Consider the following 18,201-nt stretch of genomic DNA (forward strand, 5'->3'; position numbering starts at 1 on the left):
GTATCAAGGGTTACAATAGTAATGTGGCTTGTGATATGCACTAAATAATGATAGACATATTTCCGGAAATCCAAATTTAGCAGCAGCAATATTCCTCAGCGCCACATTGACAGGCCAAGAAAATGACGCATGTTGAAGAAAAGAGCTGTGGAGGTTTGGGATTTCGACCCCAACCCATAGAGGCGGATGGTCCCACACCCATAGGCAAACCAGTCAACAGCTATTTTTTGGCAAAAGAAATTGAAGGCTTTGAGAACATCTTTCGCACGCGAAATAGAGAATACCTGTAGAGAATGAAACGATAATTACGTTCTCTAGCACGTGGCACACATCGCTCTATATTCTTGTGTTTTTGTAATCGCTAGGCCGATGGTGAGAGTGAGTATAGTTTTGTTCAAGATACACCGTCGAACGGTTGCTTCTGATCAAGTGGGTGATAAATGGCGTCAGCAAGAGCTGGTTCAAGATCTAGCCTGAAGTACTAGATCGAGGCTGTTGTTTCGAAGCTAGTACCGGGAAAGGATCGACAGGTACAATTGCATTCAAGTCATACGTATACGTGATTGGGGCACCGGCTATGTCCGAGTTGCTAAGGAGATATGTCGAGCTGGCGCTCTGCTTCTTCTACTGGCCAGCCTTACAACCATGGGAGCCGCTTAATTAAGCGGGCTAGCCAATAACCGGAGATGATCGATTGAGCAAGCCGATCAGACCTTTCTTCGCAACTACAACCTTGTTCGGATCTTAGACACTGACCAAATTCTGGTTCAATGTTCATACATAGCCTTGTCTATTTTCAGCCGAAACTAGATCTTCAACATGACTCTCCCCTCTAAACTTCATTGTCAACTATTCAGCTACGGCTATTTCTTCAATCCAATAACTAGGTAGATGGATGTGGAGACCTGACAGGGAGCCATCAAATCTGCCTCGGGTCAAGACAATCCAGCCTTCCCAGCATGATTTGGTATATATGTCTTCCTTCTGTGCTCCCATTTGAAGAAAGCCCGAAGTTGTTCAGCCTCCAGATGTTAACCGTTCAGAATGTCTTCCTCGAGGGTTATCAGTCAGGCATGCGGAGAATGCCGAACACGCAAAATCAAGGTCCGCATCATTCTCTCCATTTATCGATATTTGGTTATTAACTCTTTATTTTACGAGAAGTGTGATCTTCAGCAGCCTTCTTGTACTCGATGCATTAAATCAGGTCGCCAATGCCCTGGATATTGAGACCAGCTGGCCCTCCGCTTTCGAGATGAAAGTCAGATAGTCGCCCAGAGACCAAAAGCCAAAAACCACTCTTCGCCAACCGTCGGTCGCCGTAAACAAAGATCACTCATGGAGGAATCGTTTGAAAACACTCTGGCGACAGACAAACTTGCTCAGAGAGGTGAATTATTCTTGTTACCCATCAACTTATTTATGGTAGATGTCCAGGAAAGGGCAGCATGTTATTTCTTCGAGGTATTTGACTGGGTCGGTGCTTCAACTTTGATTGAAGGCTCATTTGATTATAGAGTAGATTCATCGAACGCACCTTTGGGTGAGCAAGCCTTATTGGCCGGCATTACTGCCGTTGGAAAAGCCTCTCTTGCAAATCTTTATCAGTCAAATACCTTAAGAGAATCAGCGAGTGATGACTACGTTACAACACTCAACCTAGTGAGCACGGCAATACGTGATGCTCAACAAATAAAGGAAGACTCAACCTTGATTACGATTTTCTTGCTGTCTATTTTCGAGGTGAGTTCAGGTATTAGGCTGTTCGTAAATGATGATGCTTTGCTAAAAATGGGGATACAGATGAAAGTTGGCCAAGAAATAAAATCTATCAATAACTGTTTAAACCATATTGTTGGTGCTTCAAATATTCTACTATCACGGGAGCATGATAGTCTTCTAAAAGCTTCCTCGCCTGAAGGTTCTCCAGTCTGTGAAATACAATTGTAAAGGTCTCATTCAACCTTGAAAAAATCATGAACAAAGCTAATTAAAGCCCCTAGGTCATTTACTACATTTGTCGCAAATTACCCGTACCTCCGGTAATACTCAAATTTTCCAACCAGATAGCATCAACCACCCGTGCTCCTCACAGTGCTGCCTTGCGTGACCTGGCAGCAATCATGGCAAATCTGGCAAAGGTTCGCCAAAAAATCGATATCGGCGAATTAAAGATTCACAACATATTTTGGGTAATCTAAATTCTATTGAATCTGAGCTCGAAGAGTGGGGAAGCAACATTTCCCCAATTTGCTACTACGACTCCGTCTCGACGCCAACGCCATTTCAGATAACTCCTGACGAGTCACTCCTCCCATATAGAACATATTCCCACAAATAAACAAAATTCTGGGTGGCAAATATGTGGAACGAATATCGCACCACGAAGTTCCAAATTTACGATATGATATTGACACACTTGCGTCCTCGAGCTACGCTTACTGATGGTGCTCCTGATTGCGAGGGTGCTCGAGCACAATGCTCAAGGGCTCGAAGCCAAATGGCGCAGCTTTCTGAAGAAATATGCTGCAGTGTTCCATATATTCTCGGCCTACTTACTCAAGAGCGCCGTGACTCTCCAAAGCCAGCCGTAAGAAATTCCTGTGGTGCTTTTGTCCTCCTCTGGCCTCTGATGGTCGCAGCAATTGCGCAACACTACCCTTCACCCACCTCCGAGTTTGTTTTCAACTGTTTTGATTTTATTTCACGTGGTATGGGTATTCAGCAAGCCACTGCTTTCTGAGATTGGGTAATCTCTTCATCTGCGCAATATATTTGGGCTGACTATATTTGGCTGCCTGAGATACTAACATAACTAGTAGTATAATAGACAGCAATATGATATCATTTGGTAAAAGTCATCATGGGTTTTCAGCATCAGATAGAGTTTTCGAATGCCAAAATCTCGCACCAATTGAACTTTACTAATAAACATAGACGAAGTCCTCATTCTGGAGATCTGTCATGTCTGAAAACCCATTGTCGGTCACATTCTGATCGCGGATCTCATTGACATCCTCTAGCTCGACGGCTTTATTCGGCTCAATCTTATTTTTTGTCATCATTGACTCATCAACGACGACTGCCGATTTGCCGAGTGCTTCTCTTTGTCGGGAGTGTTTCTTATTGAGAAAGACTAGATAGAGATCCATGAGACTACCATGGAAAATTCAGAAGGTTAGCATGACTCCATTAGTTATTCCTGTTCAACTAGCAATTTACTTACATTGCAAAAATTGCCACCACAACAAACATAATCAAGTTAGCAATCAAACCTGGTCGATACTCTGGAGCCTGCGAAGGAGAGTATAGCTGGGGGCCAATAACCTAGCAAATCAATGGTTAGACATGGAAAAGGTAGGGCTTATGTAGTGGAATTACATTTCCGGTACACATTCCTACAAGGACAACCGCTGATGTACACTTCCTCTTGGTATCACCAGCCGTATTTTGTGCCTCCCATGTGTAAATTAACGGCGTAATCGCAGCCATAGTGGATACCTATCTAATGATTAAAACGATTATGCACGGATTCAATAAAGGTTTATAAACTCACCAGGTAGTAGCCGAACAAAAGGACGCCCTTGTTGTCTCGTGGAGTGACAAGCATGATGATTGTACCGATTGCCGCAAGAATCGCGAAAAATACAATCACCAGCCCTTTTGTCTTGAAACGGGTGGCCACCCACCCGCCTCCAATTATTGCAACTATCTGAATTGCCCCGAATGGAAGATTAAACAGGATTGATTGAAAGCTGGTATAGCCAAATGATTTGACAATGAGGCTACCAAAGCTGCTGATACCGCCACTCGGGATTCTTCGACAATATTGTTAGATAAGATATGTCATGAGTGAATAAAAAGGGACTTACGAGATGGCAATGATGAGAAAAAACCAGCTCCAAGTCTTCAAGTCGTAAAAGGTTTCCCATACGTGATCCCAGCGCCATTGTCTCGATACAATTCCCATCTGGTTAGCGCGTAAACGTTGAACAGCAATAAACTTCTCTCGATCACTCAGGCATTTTGCCTCCATTGGAGAATCAGGCATCAATAACAAGACGAATGCGGAATATACAATTGTCAATAGCCCGCAAAACATAAATATTGTTTGATACGAATACAGAGTATCACTCTGTATATGGCCAAGGCCATATGTGAACAGGCTTCCAATCTGTGATAGGATGGATGTTATTTATGGCAGGTGAAAGGCAAGACGGGCTCAAGACCTGTCAGATCGACTTACGATAAACGTGAGACCATTCATACCGTTCCATAGTGCTGCACGTAGTGTTTGTTCGCTCCGCCGCCACCACATTTGTGTTACAGCGATGCAAGAGGGTGCTGCATAATGGTCATCAGCATGTCCACAAGCTAGGTAGCCGCCGTATACCAAGGCAAAAATTGCAGAGAGAAATTGAAAACGTACCAATCATAGATTCAAAAGCCCCAAGAATAAAACGCATTGCAAGTAAGCTTTTGAACTCCGTACACGCAGCTGTGATCGTGAGAGCGCTTCCCCATAGAAAGACAGCTGTGCCAATGACCTTCCCTGTGGGTGCTTTTACAAGCAAAACCGCGGCCAAGGGCTGCATCACAAGCTGGGAAAGATATAGGATCGAACCCAGCCACGAATACTGCTGGCCAACAAGATGCGTGTCCTCGACTAGTCCAAATATCGATACGTAAGAGAGACACGATTTATCAAGCTGCTGAAAGAAGTAAGCGCCTAGTAATAGGGGCAAGACACGCATGTCGATGCGTCGTAGAACCTGCTTTTCCTCTTCAAACGTGAAGTTGCGATTGTCGTCGCCATTATTTACGCTGTCAAGGAACTGAGCAACCTGTTTGCCGGCCGACGACTGAGGATTTGGAGATTCTTCAGCGACCGGCAATATGGCATCAGGTGCCGAATTATTTGCCGTCATGGCTGTATTCATGTATTAAATGAGCTCGAAGAGGGAGTAATGTTGAGAACTAAAAGTTGGAAATTTCGAACTCGGACAAGCCCAGTGACTTTAGATAATTTTGGGTTTCTTTCACTCCTCATTTCACTCAAAAGTATAGCTAGTTACATGGCAATAGGTTCTTGAAGGATGAGGCCTGCCCCCCACACTATATACTTTCCCCGCACCAAGACCCCCAGATTCCAACCCCAGACAATTAATTCCACCAATAAATGAAAGTCCGGATGAATGCGATAAGATCATACATGATATTTACTCCTTTAGTTTATAATATTCAGGCTGAACTAAGAAGAGTCTTGGCTGTGATAGTCCCTTACTCGTGAGCTTAACTCGTTTCCGAGGTTCTACCGAAACGGGGCATCACCTCAGTAGTTTAACAGCGCTGATACTGACATCTAGAGATATTTTGAGGACATGAGTTAGTAACTGCAGAAAAATGTCCGCCTTCCTCAAGTATTTTCAGAAACGTCCCAGGGGCGACTCGATTATTTTTGCGGACGAGTTCAGTTGGCACACAGAAGCTCTGCGGAGTAAGATGAGATCTTTGCAGGCATTCTGCAAGGAGATTAGATGAACGGGAATTTAAATTCATGTTCCAAATCTATCATATATCATATCAGTGGTTTCCTCCATCCAGATTCCTCATTTCAAGCATCATATGGTGTTTCTTTCCTCATTATGTAAACCTCCCCGATCAAAACGGTACATCCAACCGCCATAGCGATCGCGATAATAGGAAGGTTGACGCGCGCAAACTCGATGCTACCCACACGAATGTATTTTCTTGCAAGTATATCCCGCCACAAAAGACCAGCTAGTGACGCACTGAAGGCCGTGCTGAACGCGCCAAAGTTGACGCCAAGTGCCATGCTATAAACCGTGGCCCAGAAGGTACGGTCACTGATCGGAATACCGCTGACATTATGAATTTCTTGCCAGGCTTGAACGACACGAGAAAGGAGAATTGTTGTTCCAATATTTGTCCCGGCGAACTAGTTTTCAAAAATTCACTTGTTAGTAAATCGCTAGATAGAAGGTTCATGTACCAGTAAAGACTCACATTGCAAAGAATCGCAGACAAAAAGCCCATGCCACCAACTGCACCGACTGTTCCGGTCTTCTCAACCCAATGGTCCCACCCATAGGCAAATACAGGAACCCATCCTTTGGTAACCAAAGCTTGCACAAGTACAAACATGGCCAGGGCAAACGGAACCAGCGGAAAAGGAAGGTGTGAAAGCACGACTGTGACAGTTGGAAATGTCTCTTGTAGCCAGACATAGGCATTTTCACAGAGGGACACTAGGGTTGTTGGTTGATTTGAGTCCTCTTGTCCTCTACCGGCTCGCCTTTCGGAGTCTATACCATTGGTAACATATGACTGGGCCTTTTCTAGTTGAGTCGTGACATCCAGTTCTCCACTAGCCTTTGAGACTGAACTCGGAGACTGGACTTCAGGGAAGGGCTCCTTCTCGCCTAAAATCGGTGCTGGAAGCGATGTCTCGTCGCAGTCACGCGAAGGTCTTGTGTCCATGGTAATCTTTATAGCATCGGGCTGGCTGGTTATTTTCAAACTCTTCGAGAAGAAGTCGGTTGTTCTAGGCTGCCGATTTTCGATATTCTCCTGAGCATTTTGTTCTGGGGAATTTCGGAGTGATTTCCGATGTTCACGCTCAGCTTTTACGGCTTCATGTTGTTGTCGGCCCACGGCAGCAATCCGGCGCGTCTCATGTCGATGAATCCAGCCTGTCCCGAGATCCCAGCAGAGCATCACGAAAGCGGCAGGTAATGTAACCCAGAAGACGGGACGGTCGTGGCCGGAATTGCTAGCGGCGTTGATAGCAAGGATGGTGATGAGGGTCGCAGCCATGATGATGGCGCCAAAAGCCGCACCTCCCTTGTCCAGGAAAGGGTTCATAATTTCTTCCAGCGAGAGAAGGGTTCCATTCTCTTCATTTACCCCCTCCTCCTCCTCTTCTTCAGCGCCTCCTCTAGCGTGGGGTATATTCGGATTCACTGGGGGGTTTGCCCCTGGCTTCCTCTGGGAGCTCATGCATTTCAATAGTCACCGGAATCAAAGATTCATCCGCAAAAATGATATAAAGCAGGAATGGGAAAACGACGATAGCAGTCACCACTACCGGTACGATCATGTTCACTGTGTACACAAGGAATTTGATGTTGAAAGCACCCGCCAGAACCAAATTTGTCGGGTTTGAGGACACCAGGATTGCGGATGCGATATTAGCGACGGCGAACTGGCTATGTATCCAAGCTCTTGGGTGAACGATATTACTAGACACGCGTGTCATGTAAGCGAGGAAGGCCGTGCCGGATAAAATAATAGGGTCGTTTCCGATAAAGCTTCCCAGCGCGAAGAAGAATGTGTAGAGGTAGAAGAAGAGTCGATGGCCCACCCCGTCACCTTTTTGGAGTACCTTGAAAGCTAAATATCGGATGAGGCCAGAAGCGTCGATCGAAATGGCGATATAAGCCAATGTAAGAAAAAAGACCAAAATGTCGATTGGTGAGATTCCATCTGCGCCAACAGTCCCGTCATGAACTTCCTGTCGCCCGATAGCCAAAATTGCGAGTAGAAACAAGTCTGCTATCAACGGTGCGGTGACAAAGTTCAGAGGCAGGTTCAGCCGTACAAGCAAACTCGGCTTGCCGTTATTTTTGGGGGGGATTTCACGACGACGTATAATTCGTAAAGCCGCCAATCCATCCAGGACTGCGTTGTGAAGCCATCGGGGGATGTAGAATGGGATATGGAAAGGAAAGAGTACGACAATATCTATGGGGATTAAAAAAGAAATTCATGATTAGTGCCACTCGAAGCCAATTTGCGACAGTTGCGCCAACTCACTAGTGAGAACAAAAATAATCAGAGTGATTATTGATCGCCAATCTTTGATTTGTTCGGTATCCAGATTTTCAGCCATGGCCAGATAGTTTCCCCTCACGCCCGTGGGCGGTAAATAGAACGAGAGGTTTGTCGCGCGAGGAAATATGTTGGGAAATGAGACATGCGTGGCGGAAATGCCTGTCTATTGAGGAGCAGGAGCCCCGTCAGTTTTGATCCAGCGTATGCGACTGAGCGGCATTTTTAAGAAAAACCTGGAATGTCAAGGATGGGAGAAACTCCTACATTAAGATATTTAAACTTCGTTTATTCCGCAGAGCGGATTCTGGAATAGCGCCACACGGAGGGCTGATCTGCTCGTAGCCGTGTCTTTTGAGGAATGAAGGGTCCAGGATTAGATTCCTCGCATGATCAAGTTGGCGGTGAGAATCTAGCAAGCAAGAAGTCCTCCTCGTAGACCTGAAGGTCTTTAAGGCTGATAATTGCTGTGTATTTATTCTCTTTATTTTCTCTCTTTTCTCTTTTTTCTTTTCTAGGGCTGTGAAGGAATTCTGGGCTTCTGAGTTGAGCTAATAGCGGGTGGTGGGTTAGCAAAAAAAATCCAGTGTCTAAGCCTCAACGATTCAGCAATCAGAGAAAGCACAAATGGCACGGGTGGGTGAGAACCGTCTTGATTAGTCTAGTTTCTAGGGTCTAAGCCTCGAAGAGCAGGCATTAGACTAGTAATTACTAGTAAAGAAAGGCCAAGACTTTGGCTGCCCGAAACCCCGCGTGGATCATTCATCGCACTTGTAGACTGTAGTTTCCATCATCAGATCTAGAACTAACTGAAATACCTTATTCACTATGTTGACATGTCAACTTGCTGCTGCAGTGCTTGATTCAGCCCAGGTATCGGCTCCTCCTCCACCCCTCATAAATCACATTTCACTTCTGTGGGATTACTGGTCACGCCAGAAAACATGAAGCGAGATGCACCGTGCCCGATGGACCAACCAGTGCGCCCGCTAATTTGCCCGACTCGTATTCAGCGCCCCAGCTGCTGCGGACGCCCGGGTTGCTATCACGAGGGCTCTTGCCCGGTTTGAGCGACAACGCAGTGGGGCAGGTTTGCCCCGGGATACCAATCGTCCCCGGACTGAAGTGATTGACTTGTGCAAATGAGGCTCCCGCTGACGAGAAGATATGCAGGGTGGTATGTGCTTAGCTCGCTTTTTTTGACAATCCTAAACCCGGGCGGACGCGCCCTTTTCATCATGAACTTGTGGATTTCTCTCGCCCTTTGTCCATTCTGATCTTGATATCATGAACGGAGATGCCAACATGCAACAGAAGAAGCTAGTGTCGACCAAGTCAACATATGCAACCATACTTTTTATCATAAACCGCGTGGTCCAGGGTATGGATGATTAGCAATGCCGGCGATTCCATTCCCTGCATACCTGCTGGAGAGCCAGCTCGTGCAACGCAGTACAAATATCCACAATGCCACTCATTCAGGTTTAGATGTTGTTTGCGCTTGGCCGGTGTCTGGGCAATATGGACCTGGAACCCGTGTTCTGTATGACCCTCAAGGAAACTGTACCAGCAATATTTCGGAATCCTAACATCGTGTGCAGGTACTATGTTTTGGTGGCGGCTTGTGTATTTGCTCGCAAAGCAGAATGGATTCGAAATGCGGGTCTTGCGGCTGTACTACTCTTCCCCGCTGTCGCTGCTCTCCACGGAATTGTCTTAGCGACCTTGCATCGAGAAGGTGTGTTCATTCTTCCAGAGAAGGGGGACCCCAGAATCGGACCCTTCCCTTTGATCAAACCAGTATCTAATAAATATAGGGGCGGTTGATATGGATGTCTATGGAGCATTTCAGTTATGTTCGATTGGAATTTTAACCGCCCCGGCCACGGTCAAGCTCTCGAAAACATACTTCAATAACCCCGGTCGCAATATGATATTTCTCTGGACAGGACTTATCCTCGCGGGCCTTCTTAGTTTGACAGTAGAATTCATTCGTATTGAATCTACAAGCTGTCCAATTGACGACCCAGCAACCATAGAATGGGCGGCCAAGAACCACACCTTCCCTTACAACATCTCTCCTTCCTGTGGCATGGTTTGTGGAGAAAATGGTCCTTTCTCCCCTTTACGACAAGGTGCGGCTGACAACATTTACGTGATACCTGTGCCGCATGCGTTAACTTTCAATACCGCTACTCTTATTTCTGCTGCGTGTTGTGTCCCTGCAATTCTATCATTGGTGTCAACTTGGATCAAAATCCTCGAGTATAACTGGGAAACATTTTCCTCTCGCTATGTGACCTCGACCAATTCAACCGATTCGACCGAAAAATCCGATGAGCGACCGATTAAAGGAACAAATGGAGCCACCCCAAAGCAGATGAATGGAATTGCTGCAAGGATAAGAGGGTGGTTGACGCTCATTGAAATTCCCGTGTTCGTTGCGGCGGTTCTGGCTATTTTAGTCAAGGGCGAGATGAACTTTTTCAGCGAACCAGTCATTTATCAGACCGAGCCGATTTCTAGCATTGGTGAGCCTTGAGGATATCCCTGCTGCCCTCGCGGTCGTACGAGCTTGAGTGAAAATTTACTAATGAAGTACCGTCTTATACTAGGTCAATGGGCCCCGATTGTTGGTACAGGGCTTGCCGCAATCGGATCGTTGTATGTTCTTTTTGCCGCGACTATGGACGCCGACGAGAGTGAGAATGATGAACAAGAAATTCGTTTGGATGCAGATACCAATGCGGATGCCAGTGAGCACAACTCGAACTGTACAGAGTATACAAGCCGAGGCAATAGTCCAGAGTCACTGGACAGCATCAGTCCCCAGCGCAGTTCTCAAATGATTAATGGGAGTCCCTCTACAGAGATAGTGAGGACAAGCACGCAAGCTTCTATAAGCCCCAGACTCCCACGCACAGCAACCAACCAAAGCGAAAGGTCTGTTCATTCGGGCGGAAGGCGGAAGGTGACTCAATATCTTAATATAGCAAGTATGAAACTTGCCGCCAAGGCACATAATCAATTCCAAGATTCAGGGTATCACGCGAAAGGACTTTCAAGCTTTCCGGAAGTCCCAGGCGAAATCTTTCGGAATGAAAATTTACCAGAGATTCAAAGATCTTATTCTCCGATCCCTCGCTCCAGGGCTAGCAGCTTTATTGGGTCCGAGTCGTCTCATGGAGAAGGCAGCTCACGAGTACCACTGGAAATTCCTCGACATCTTTCACTACCAGGGCCACCAACTCCGACGCGTTCAATCACGCGACCACGGCATGCTTATACGTTGCCATCAAGAAGTGGGTCATGTGCAGTTGCTGGAGAGAATCTTGGTGACACTCTTGATAAGGTTCCATTCACTCGAGACACGAGTATAGCAACCGCAGCAGCAACAAATATTGCCCATGCAAGCCGGACGTCATCTGCGTTTGAAGTTAGTCCCGCAACTCTCACGCCTAACAGCCAAGAAGCGCCAAAAATCGTCGTTTCTTCCGATTAAGAAACGGTTGCCGGCACCTTTGAGTAGGTGTACTACTATAGAGGATCATCCGGTTAGAGAATTATTGTACATACTACTAGTATATTTCGTTAATAAGTATTAACTTCAACAACAAATATCAGTTAATACTTCATGATATCAAAATGACAGAGAATAATCGAACTTGTCGATGTTGATTAACAAGCTAAGAATATGATCCAGGCTGGCTATCGAGATATGAATACTAGAGTATGTTGTAAAAGTCGCTGAGCTCTCATATCTTGACTTCATTCGGGGATCTTCTAATCTCGCCAGTAAAGCTTTTAGGCAAGGTTTTGGCCTTTCTTATCATGGCGTTCCCAAGCTGGCATTCAGCGACCAGGGTTTCCAGAAAAACACAACACGGAGTTATCGGCTGGTAGGTTCATTTTTTCAGAGAACAGTGGAGTTCGACGGCGTACGGTTTCGAAATGGTGCTCATAGCCTGATCAAGTTGCATTTCTAGTGACCAGAGATCTGACAATTGAAAACAAACACCTTGCCTTTTGTTGATAATTGCTTTGATGACCACGTAAACTGATCTTTCACCTCCCCGGAGCTCCCCCCCGATAGGCGTTGGATCGCTTCATTGGGCCAGAGACGCTCGTAAATCTCTCTTCCCTTGATCCATTCGTCCCAGAGTCTGTTAGAGCTATAGCTGTTTAGCGCTCAATTCGGATTATTCACAAGTCGATGCTCCCTCTCACCTCAAATTGAATACGTTTGGTGCTAAGTTGTAAGCACGAAGCAGGATGCAGGTGACCACGACATCGTAAGGCTTGCGACCCGTTTTGATAATGTTAAAAGTCCCCTTTTTCTCCTTTGATAACCAGGGACTCGCCGCTGTTGCCTCGCACACCATTCAGATAGATTCCATGTTCGGTATCCGCAAGTATCGGCGTGATTATTTCGTCGTCGTGGGATGGACCCGTTATTTCAACGCGCACAGCCTCGACGATTCTGGGCACGTCTCGAATGAGCTGGGGCCAGGAAGTGTGCCATTCGGGAGCGATCGGGTCAAGGATTTGATAGTAGTGAGTGTGCCTATTATCGGTCGGTGGTTAGTATTGGACATCTTTCAGATTCGGTGAATAGCCATACCCGATGATGCTAGATTGGATGACAGTAATTCACCCTGGGGCAGTCGATAAAGTTTGCCCAGAGATTAGTGATGGATAAAAGATTCAAGTTTGAAGATGGCGGTGGGTGATTGGAGATGAGTGATGAAGGAAAGAAGTCCCCATGTTGACTTGAAGTTTGGTGCCCAGAGCCTTCCGGTTGAAAATGTAGAAGAAAGATACCTAGTAGCCCAGGCTCCAACCGGGAAACCACCCTCATCAAGCAGGTACCTACTATACTACTACTACTCTGTACTGTTAATCGTTGTTCAGCCTGATTGTATGGAACAGGTCTATCAAAGCGATTTTAATATTCGATTCATTCAAGTTCCAAGGTTGAGAACGCCGTATGCTAACATGAAGATCTGTGAACTGAATGATAAATAGTAGTTAGACTAGTAGGAAGATCGCTGGTAGGCATATATGCTATTTAAACTTGAAGGCGTACCACTGGCACCCGTCATGCGACTGCGCCAATTTGGCCAACCTTGGAATAGCAACCTTCAAGTTGGAAATACCTAGGTACCAAAAGCTCCTGCCTACTTGTTCAACTCAAGCAGTTCCATTGCATCATTTTCTTTGAGCCAGGTCTCAAATGTTTGTGTTTCGATGCGGGTCTTCAGCTGGGCAGGTTCAATCACATTAGGGACCCCCGCGCAGTAGCTATACTCTCCCAGATAGGCAGCACCCATGAGAATTTCTACCGGCACTCCAGTTTTCTCGCTCATTGCTTCCATGGTCAACTGGATTAGCTTCACCTCCTTCCCAAGAGTCTTAGTCCATATGGCCCCTACCTCTCCCACCGAGAGGTAATCATCATATGCGAGCAGCCTTGTGCGTGGCTCTTCATCTTCCACCAAGGCTCTCACAAATGGGCCTGTAGACCGAGGAACATTGATGATTGGGAAACGAGTTTCCTTGCCTGTTGGCAAAATAGACACGTAATTCTCACTTTCGGGGTCGAATCTAGGATAGAGGAACGCATTGGTGATGTAGGCTCCGATATAGACGTAGGAGGTCTTTCGGGCCAATTCCAGCTGCTGGCCTTCAATATACTCGACAATGTTGGCTTTTGTCTCCCAGTGATAGGAAGAAGGGTATTTCCCGTTAGATGCTTTGCTCATGGGGCCCAGTGCTGAGTAGATAAATCGCTCCAGGGTTGGAATGGTTGCTGCGATTTTGGCCGCATTCTTCCCGTGCATCACTTCGATCTCGTAGGCTTCTTGGGAAGCCGTAACTGGGTCTTTCCCCAAAGATATAGCATTGCGGAACGGAATCCAAAAGTCTGTGTTCAGGAAAATAGCGTGGACATTGTCAAAGGCTCTTTGAAGGGAGGTTTCATCTTCGAGGTCCCCTCGGACAAGTTCGGCACCTATCTTCTCAAGATTCATGGCCTTTTCTGAGGTTGGCTGGCGAGTCAGGCAGCGAACATGCCAGTTGGGAAGTTGTAAGAAGGTGCGAGCAACGGAAGCCCCTTGGGTGCCAGTTGCACCAACGATTGTGATTGTCTTCTGTGCGGACATTTTCGACTGGAGACGCGGAATCGGTTGATGAAACTCGATAATTGAAGAATAAGTGGAACTGACTTGAAGGTCTTCCTTTGTTTCTTTATTTTCGGCGTTAATTATAAGCCCTTTTATAAAGGAAGAAAGCTGTAAGGTGAGAACCCAGACAATTCTGGAAGATATAGTTCCTGCATGCTGATTGGCCGATGCGCGTAAGCCAGTCAGCCAGCGCGGGTTTCGGGGTTAAGCGTAGCCCCGGGCACATCCCGGCTCAATCTTCCATCTTACTCACATCATTTCCCTTCTGTGGATTGGACGTCCACAGGCCGAATCGGGGTAATCTATTGCCAGGCCGGGAGAACTGCCTGGTTACATGACATGGCTGCCTCAATTCATGAGAACACCCACAATGCGGAAAGTTCATCGAAGGCGCCAAAGAAGCGGGTCATTACGCCTGCCCGCAAAGCACAGAACAGAGCCGCCCAGCAAGCCTATCGTACGTTACACTATGCGAATTGAAATCAATGTCTAACGTTTCATCTTTGAAGGGAAGCGACAAAGCGAGCGCAAGGCTCAAGCGATCTCGCAGCGAGGGGTTACCAAGAACTTGGCCCCCCGACCCTCAGGAGCGTCCCAAGAGGAGAGCTCTCCGGTTTCCGAGCCCGAGTCTGCAACATCCCGGAGACCATCGTCAGAGATATCGGATTTGAAGTTTTCCCAAAGGGCGACTCGTATACCCCTCGCTGATCCGATCGCGAACACTCTGCGAACCCCCCGGGATACTATTTGGGAGGCTGTTCTCAATAACGCCGTCTGTCTTGGATTCGATCTAAGCCGACTCGCAGATTGTCGCCGACCTTACATATCCCCTTTCTTCAAGTCGATTACACCACAGGATGAGCCCCAGCAAGTTGTTGCGTCTACATTTGATGCCACAATACCGGTTCATCTGCAGCCGACGATGGCCCAGATCCTAATTCCACACCACGCAAGTCTCGATCTGATACCATTACCCCTTCTCCGCGATCGAGTGATCATGATGTCTTTTGCAATGCCACGGATCTTTGACCTTTGGGACCTGAAGCTAGATATATACGTACACCACGCGCTAGTTTATCAATCTGGTGGATCCCATCGTGAAAACCAATCGTGGGACCAAAGTAGCTGGAAAGCCACATCTTGGTTCTTGCGAAAGTGGTGTTTGGACTGGATCAAGGAGCTGGCGGTAAGCGAAGACCCCTGAATAAGATGTTTGCTTGAGTCAAAGGCACGGGCTAGAATCGGGAAAGTTTTCCTTGTGTCCACAAAACGTGCTATTCTTGACACAAGCATGGACAGGCAGCGTTTTGCAAGGACGGCTATCTTCCCAATATGCTGATAACCCAATGGCATAGCACTGCTATCTCTTGTTTCGGAAGAGCTCCGCATCGAAATGCGGGGAAGATAGCGGGTGCGAGTTGCCGAGAGTCGGATATCTGTCCGGGGCAGACTCCCGACTCACTCGCCGGCTAGATGGCTTTCTCCTCTCCCTATACACCATTCGTGGAACTAATTGATAGCCTCGCATGGTTGTCAAACTACCGCCCATTTCAGATTTAGAATCCCGTGAAAATGGATCTGAGTACTGCAGACAGGCGGAGAAGGCGCCGGCGCGTTGCAGATGTGGATCGAAAGAGGGCACCTCGAGCGTATGCCACCAGCCATTCCATCAATGCCGGAGTCGAAACTGACAATTCAAACAGATGTACTCTGTGTAAAAGGAGAAAAAGCAAATGCATTCCAATAAGAGGTCTCCCCCGAATAGATTCGCATGACAAATGCCAACGATGTTCAGTGGGAAACTTGGTCTGCAAATACGAGAAGTAAGACACCGCGCGCTATTGATAGTTTCGAGCTACTCACTTCCATCTTAGCGGGGAAAGCCTGCCAGGTACCGAACTACGTACCGAACTTCCAAAGCAATCACCTCCCCAAGCTCCAAAGACCTCGCCAACTCTCTCAGATCGCGGAGTTGTTGAAAACTCTGGGCTACCATCGCCAGCTTCCGTTTTATCGCATGGTCTATCAAAACATGTCATTGCCGACCAATCGAAACGAGTATTATGGCCAAACATTCTATCCCGGCTTCGGGAAGCATTTTCCCTTGACCCCCAACGCGCTCCGGAAGAACGAGAGATGGTTGCGATGCAAGCTGTATGTTTGTCCCACGATTCGAATAGTAGTTCGTGTATCTGACTACTTAAAGCGTATGATACAACCCAAGGGACTACATCCCTCTGAACTATCCAGATTGCACGCGGCTATCAATGCCTTTCCTCCTCGCCTAGTTGCCGATTTCCTGGTTTTCATATTCATTAAGCACGCGACCGATGTTTTTTTCTACTTTGATCAGGCGCAGATGCTCTCCGACATCGATGAATTCTACACGGACCCCAGATCATCTTTGAGGCTTGATCCAGCTTTTATCTGTCTCGCCATGGCGACATTCGCGCTTGGAAGTCAGTGGACACCTTTGGAGAGGCCTGAAGGGCTCGAGTCTGGCCAACAAAAAGACGACGTAGATTTAGGACGTGAATTTTCCTTTCACGCGAAGTCCCTCGTGCCTGATATCGTCGAACGCTCATGCTTGAGATCCATTCAGGCACCATTTGTCCTCGGTGTTTATTTCATGCCAGCAAGTGCAATTGGAGCATCCTATGTATTTCTAGGCCTGGCATTACGAAAGGCTTTAGCATCCGATCTCCATCTTGGTTCAGAAGATGGGGCCTTGACCGATATAGAAAAGGAAGTGAGGTGCCGTCTCTGGTGGTCGATCTTTTCGCTCGAACGGTATGTGATTCCTAGCCCAAGACTGCCATTACTTGACATCTTGCTTACCTTTTTCAGATGCACCACCGTGAAATTGAATCGACCTCGCTCCATTGATACCCAGATCATCACAGTACCATATCCCTCTAAATGCATAGCCCTTGATCAAGTCCAGAAATTCGAGAACCTTGATTGTCAGGTGGCATACGTTCGACTTATAAGATTACTCGACGAAATTGCCGGGGTTGCGTATGTTATCTCCCCATCTTAGAAGAGTGGCGGCGCTGACAAGACGAAGAGATGGATTGCCCGAGCCACCGGGCCTATCGCAGTCAAAATGGGAGGCGGATCTGAAATTATGGAAGCAATCTCTTCCCATTGATTTAAAGCTCGATCGAATGGGCCCAAGCGACTTGAAATACCGAGCCGTATCTCACCTTTATCTGAATTACTACTATGCACTTATTACCATGGGCAAAGTTGCACTGGTAACAGTCGCCAGGACGAAGTTAAAGCAAGCCGACGGCGAGATGCTGGACGTGAGTGACCATGTCAAGGAACTGGCAATTTGCTGCTCAAAAGCCGCAATCAAGACGCTTCAGCTATTTGAGAGCTTGAATAGGAGTCGGAAGATTACAAGATTCTCATTTACCGATTTTCAAGGATGCAGCATCGCAACCATAGTCACTTTGGTGTCCGGAATATTAGAGCGAGATTCATCGTACGACATTCGAGTCAATTTTGGCTTGAATTGCCTGCGGAAAATGGCTACAGGAAATATGACTGCAAAATTGGGAGTGAGGTTTGTGGAAGCAGTTCAATCTATCACAAATGAAGCAGCGAGAAAGCGGCAACTCGAAGCTTCTTTGCCCCCGGATACTTCGAACTCGATTCATTCTGGGTATTATCAGTGGGCAGAATGGCTCACAGTACAAGGGGACTCTCAAAGGCGGCCCGACTCTATGGTCCGTCTACACGAAGAATCTCCTTCAGCCAGGGAGAATAGGGACCAGAACTCAGTTCCGTGGTTGGCAGCACAATCCACATTCAGAGATACATCTACCTGGCAAATACAGATTGAACAAAACACCTCAGAGACATCATCAGCTCCTCAGAACTCTCTGAACGAGTCACCCGAGTCTTTACTGCCTATGGGGTATGATTTCTTTTCCACGCTACACAGCGATGAACATTCATTCTTGATGGGATTGACGGGACTGGATGCTTTGGACTTTTCTGGCCTGACTGTTCAACTCGAGTGATACTAGGTAAAATTACTCCTAACCATAGAATGGTGTCACTCAAAATGAAAAGATAAAGCAATTTCATTCATCTCTAAAATTCTCCCTTTATTCTGGCCGGGACTCTCGCCACTCTATTTTTGCCTCTGCCAATAGAT

General features: G+C 46.8%; 8 protein-coding genes across 8 annotated transcripts; 4 read left to right on the forward strand and 4 right to left on the reverse strand.

Annotated features, from left to right (window-relative positions):
- Positions 1-2,362: 2,362 nt before the first annotated feature.
- Positions 2,363-2,743, forward strand: N7481_007939 (uncharacterized protein; the record flags this gene model as incomplete). The annotated part of the gene is made up of 1 exon (XM_057267158.1): positions 2,363-2,743. One exon carries the CDS (start codon positions 2,363-2,365, stop codon positions 2,741-2,743), a length of 381 nt encoding a protein of 126 aa, XP_057121359.1.
- A 181-nt stretch (positions 2,744-2,924) lies between these two features.
- Positions 2,925-4,940, reverse strand: N7481_007940 (uncharacterized protein; the record flags this gene model as incomplete). Its single annotated transcript, XM_057267159.1, has 7 exons — positions 2,925-3,156; positions 3,227-3,327; positions 3,382-3,501; positions 3,557-3,818; positions 3,873-4,174; positions 4,247-4,344; positions 4,430-4,940. The coding sequence occupies 7 exons, from the start codon at positions 4,938-4,940 to the stop codon at positions 2,925-2,927; spliced, it is 1,626 nt and encodes a 541-aa protein (XP_057121360.1).
- Positions 4,941-5,614: 674 nt separating this feature from the next.
- Positions 5,615-7,912, reverse strand: N7481_007941 (putative arsenite efflux transporter ArsB-like; the record flags this gene model as incomplete). The annotated part of the gene is made up of 4 exons (XM_057267160.1): positions 5,615-5,959; positions 6,028-7,008; positions 7,037-7,764; positions 7,837-7,912. The coding sequence occupies 4 exons, from the start codon at positions 7,910-7,912 to the stop codon at positions 5,615-5,617; spliced, it is 2,130 nt and encodes a 709-aa protein (XP_057121361.1).
- Positions 7,913-9,248: 1,336 nt separating this feature from the next.
- Positions 9,249-11,353, forward strand: N7481_007942 (uncharacterized protein; the record flags this gene model as incomplete). The annotated part of the gene is made up of 4 exons (XM_057267161.1): positions 9,249-9,394; positions 9,453-9,589; positions 9,669-10,382; positions 10,467-11,353. The coding sequence occupies 4 exons, from the start codon at positions 9,249-9,251 to the stop codon at positions 11,351-11,353; spliced, it is 1,884 nt and encodes a 627-aa protein (XP_057121362.1).
- Positions 11,354-11,833: 480 nt separating this feature from the next.
- On the reverse strand, positions 11,834-12,709 carry N7481_007943 (uncharacterized protein; the record flags this gene model as incomplete). Its single annotated transcript, XM_057267162.1, is given in 4 exon segments — positions 11,834-12,014; positions 12,079-12,191; positions 12,202-12,415; positions 12,693-12,709. 4 exon segments carry the CDS (start codon positions 12,707-12,709, stop codon positions 11,834-11,836), a joined length of 525 nt encoding a protein of 174 aa, XP_057121363.1.
- Positions 12,710-13,028: 319 nt separating this feature from the next.
- Positions 13,029-14,012, reverse strand: N7481_007944 (uncharacterized protein; the record flags this gene model as incomplete). The annotated part of the gene is made up of 1 exon (XM_057267163.1): positions 13,029-14,012. The coding sequence occupies one exon, from the start codon at positions 14,010-14,012 to the stop codon at positions 13,029-13,031; it is 984 nt and encodes a 327-aa protein (XP_057121364.1).
- A 360-nt stretch (positions 14,013-14,372) lies between these two features.
- On the forward strand, positions 14,373-15,237 carry N7481_007945 (bZIP transcription factor; the record flags this gene model as incomplete). The annotated part of the gene is made up of 2 exons (XM_057267164.1): positions 14,373-14,490; positions 14,543-15,237. The coding sequence occupies 2 exons, from the start codon at positions 14,373-14,375 to the stop codon at positions 15,235-15,237; spliced, it is 813 nt and encodes a 270-aa protein (XP_057121365.1).
- Positions 15,238-15,605: 368 nt separating this feature from the next.
- Positions 15,606-18,064, forward strand: N7481_007946 (fungal specific transcription factor domain-containing protein; the record flags this gene model as incomplete). The annotated part of the gene is made up of 5 exons (XM_057267165.1): positions 15,606-15,682; positions 15,908-16,187; positions 16,240-16,823; positions 16,881-17,051; positions 17,074-18,064. The coding sequence occupies 5 exons, from the start codon at positions 15,606-15,608 to the stop codon at positions 18,062-18,064; spliced, it is 2,103 nt and encodes a 700-aa protein (XP_057121366.1).
- Positions 18,065-18,201: the final 137 nt, after the last annotated feature.

Source organism: Penicillium waksmanii (genome assembly GCF_028829765.1).
Source record: "Penicillium waksmanii strain IBT 27052 chromosome Unknown utg000007l:1.0-4314555.0:1.0-4317578.0, whole genome shotgun sequence".
NCBI lineage: Eukaryota > Fungi > Ascomycota > Eurotiomycetes > Eurotiales > Aspergillaceae > Penicillium > Penicillium waksmanii.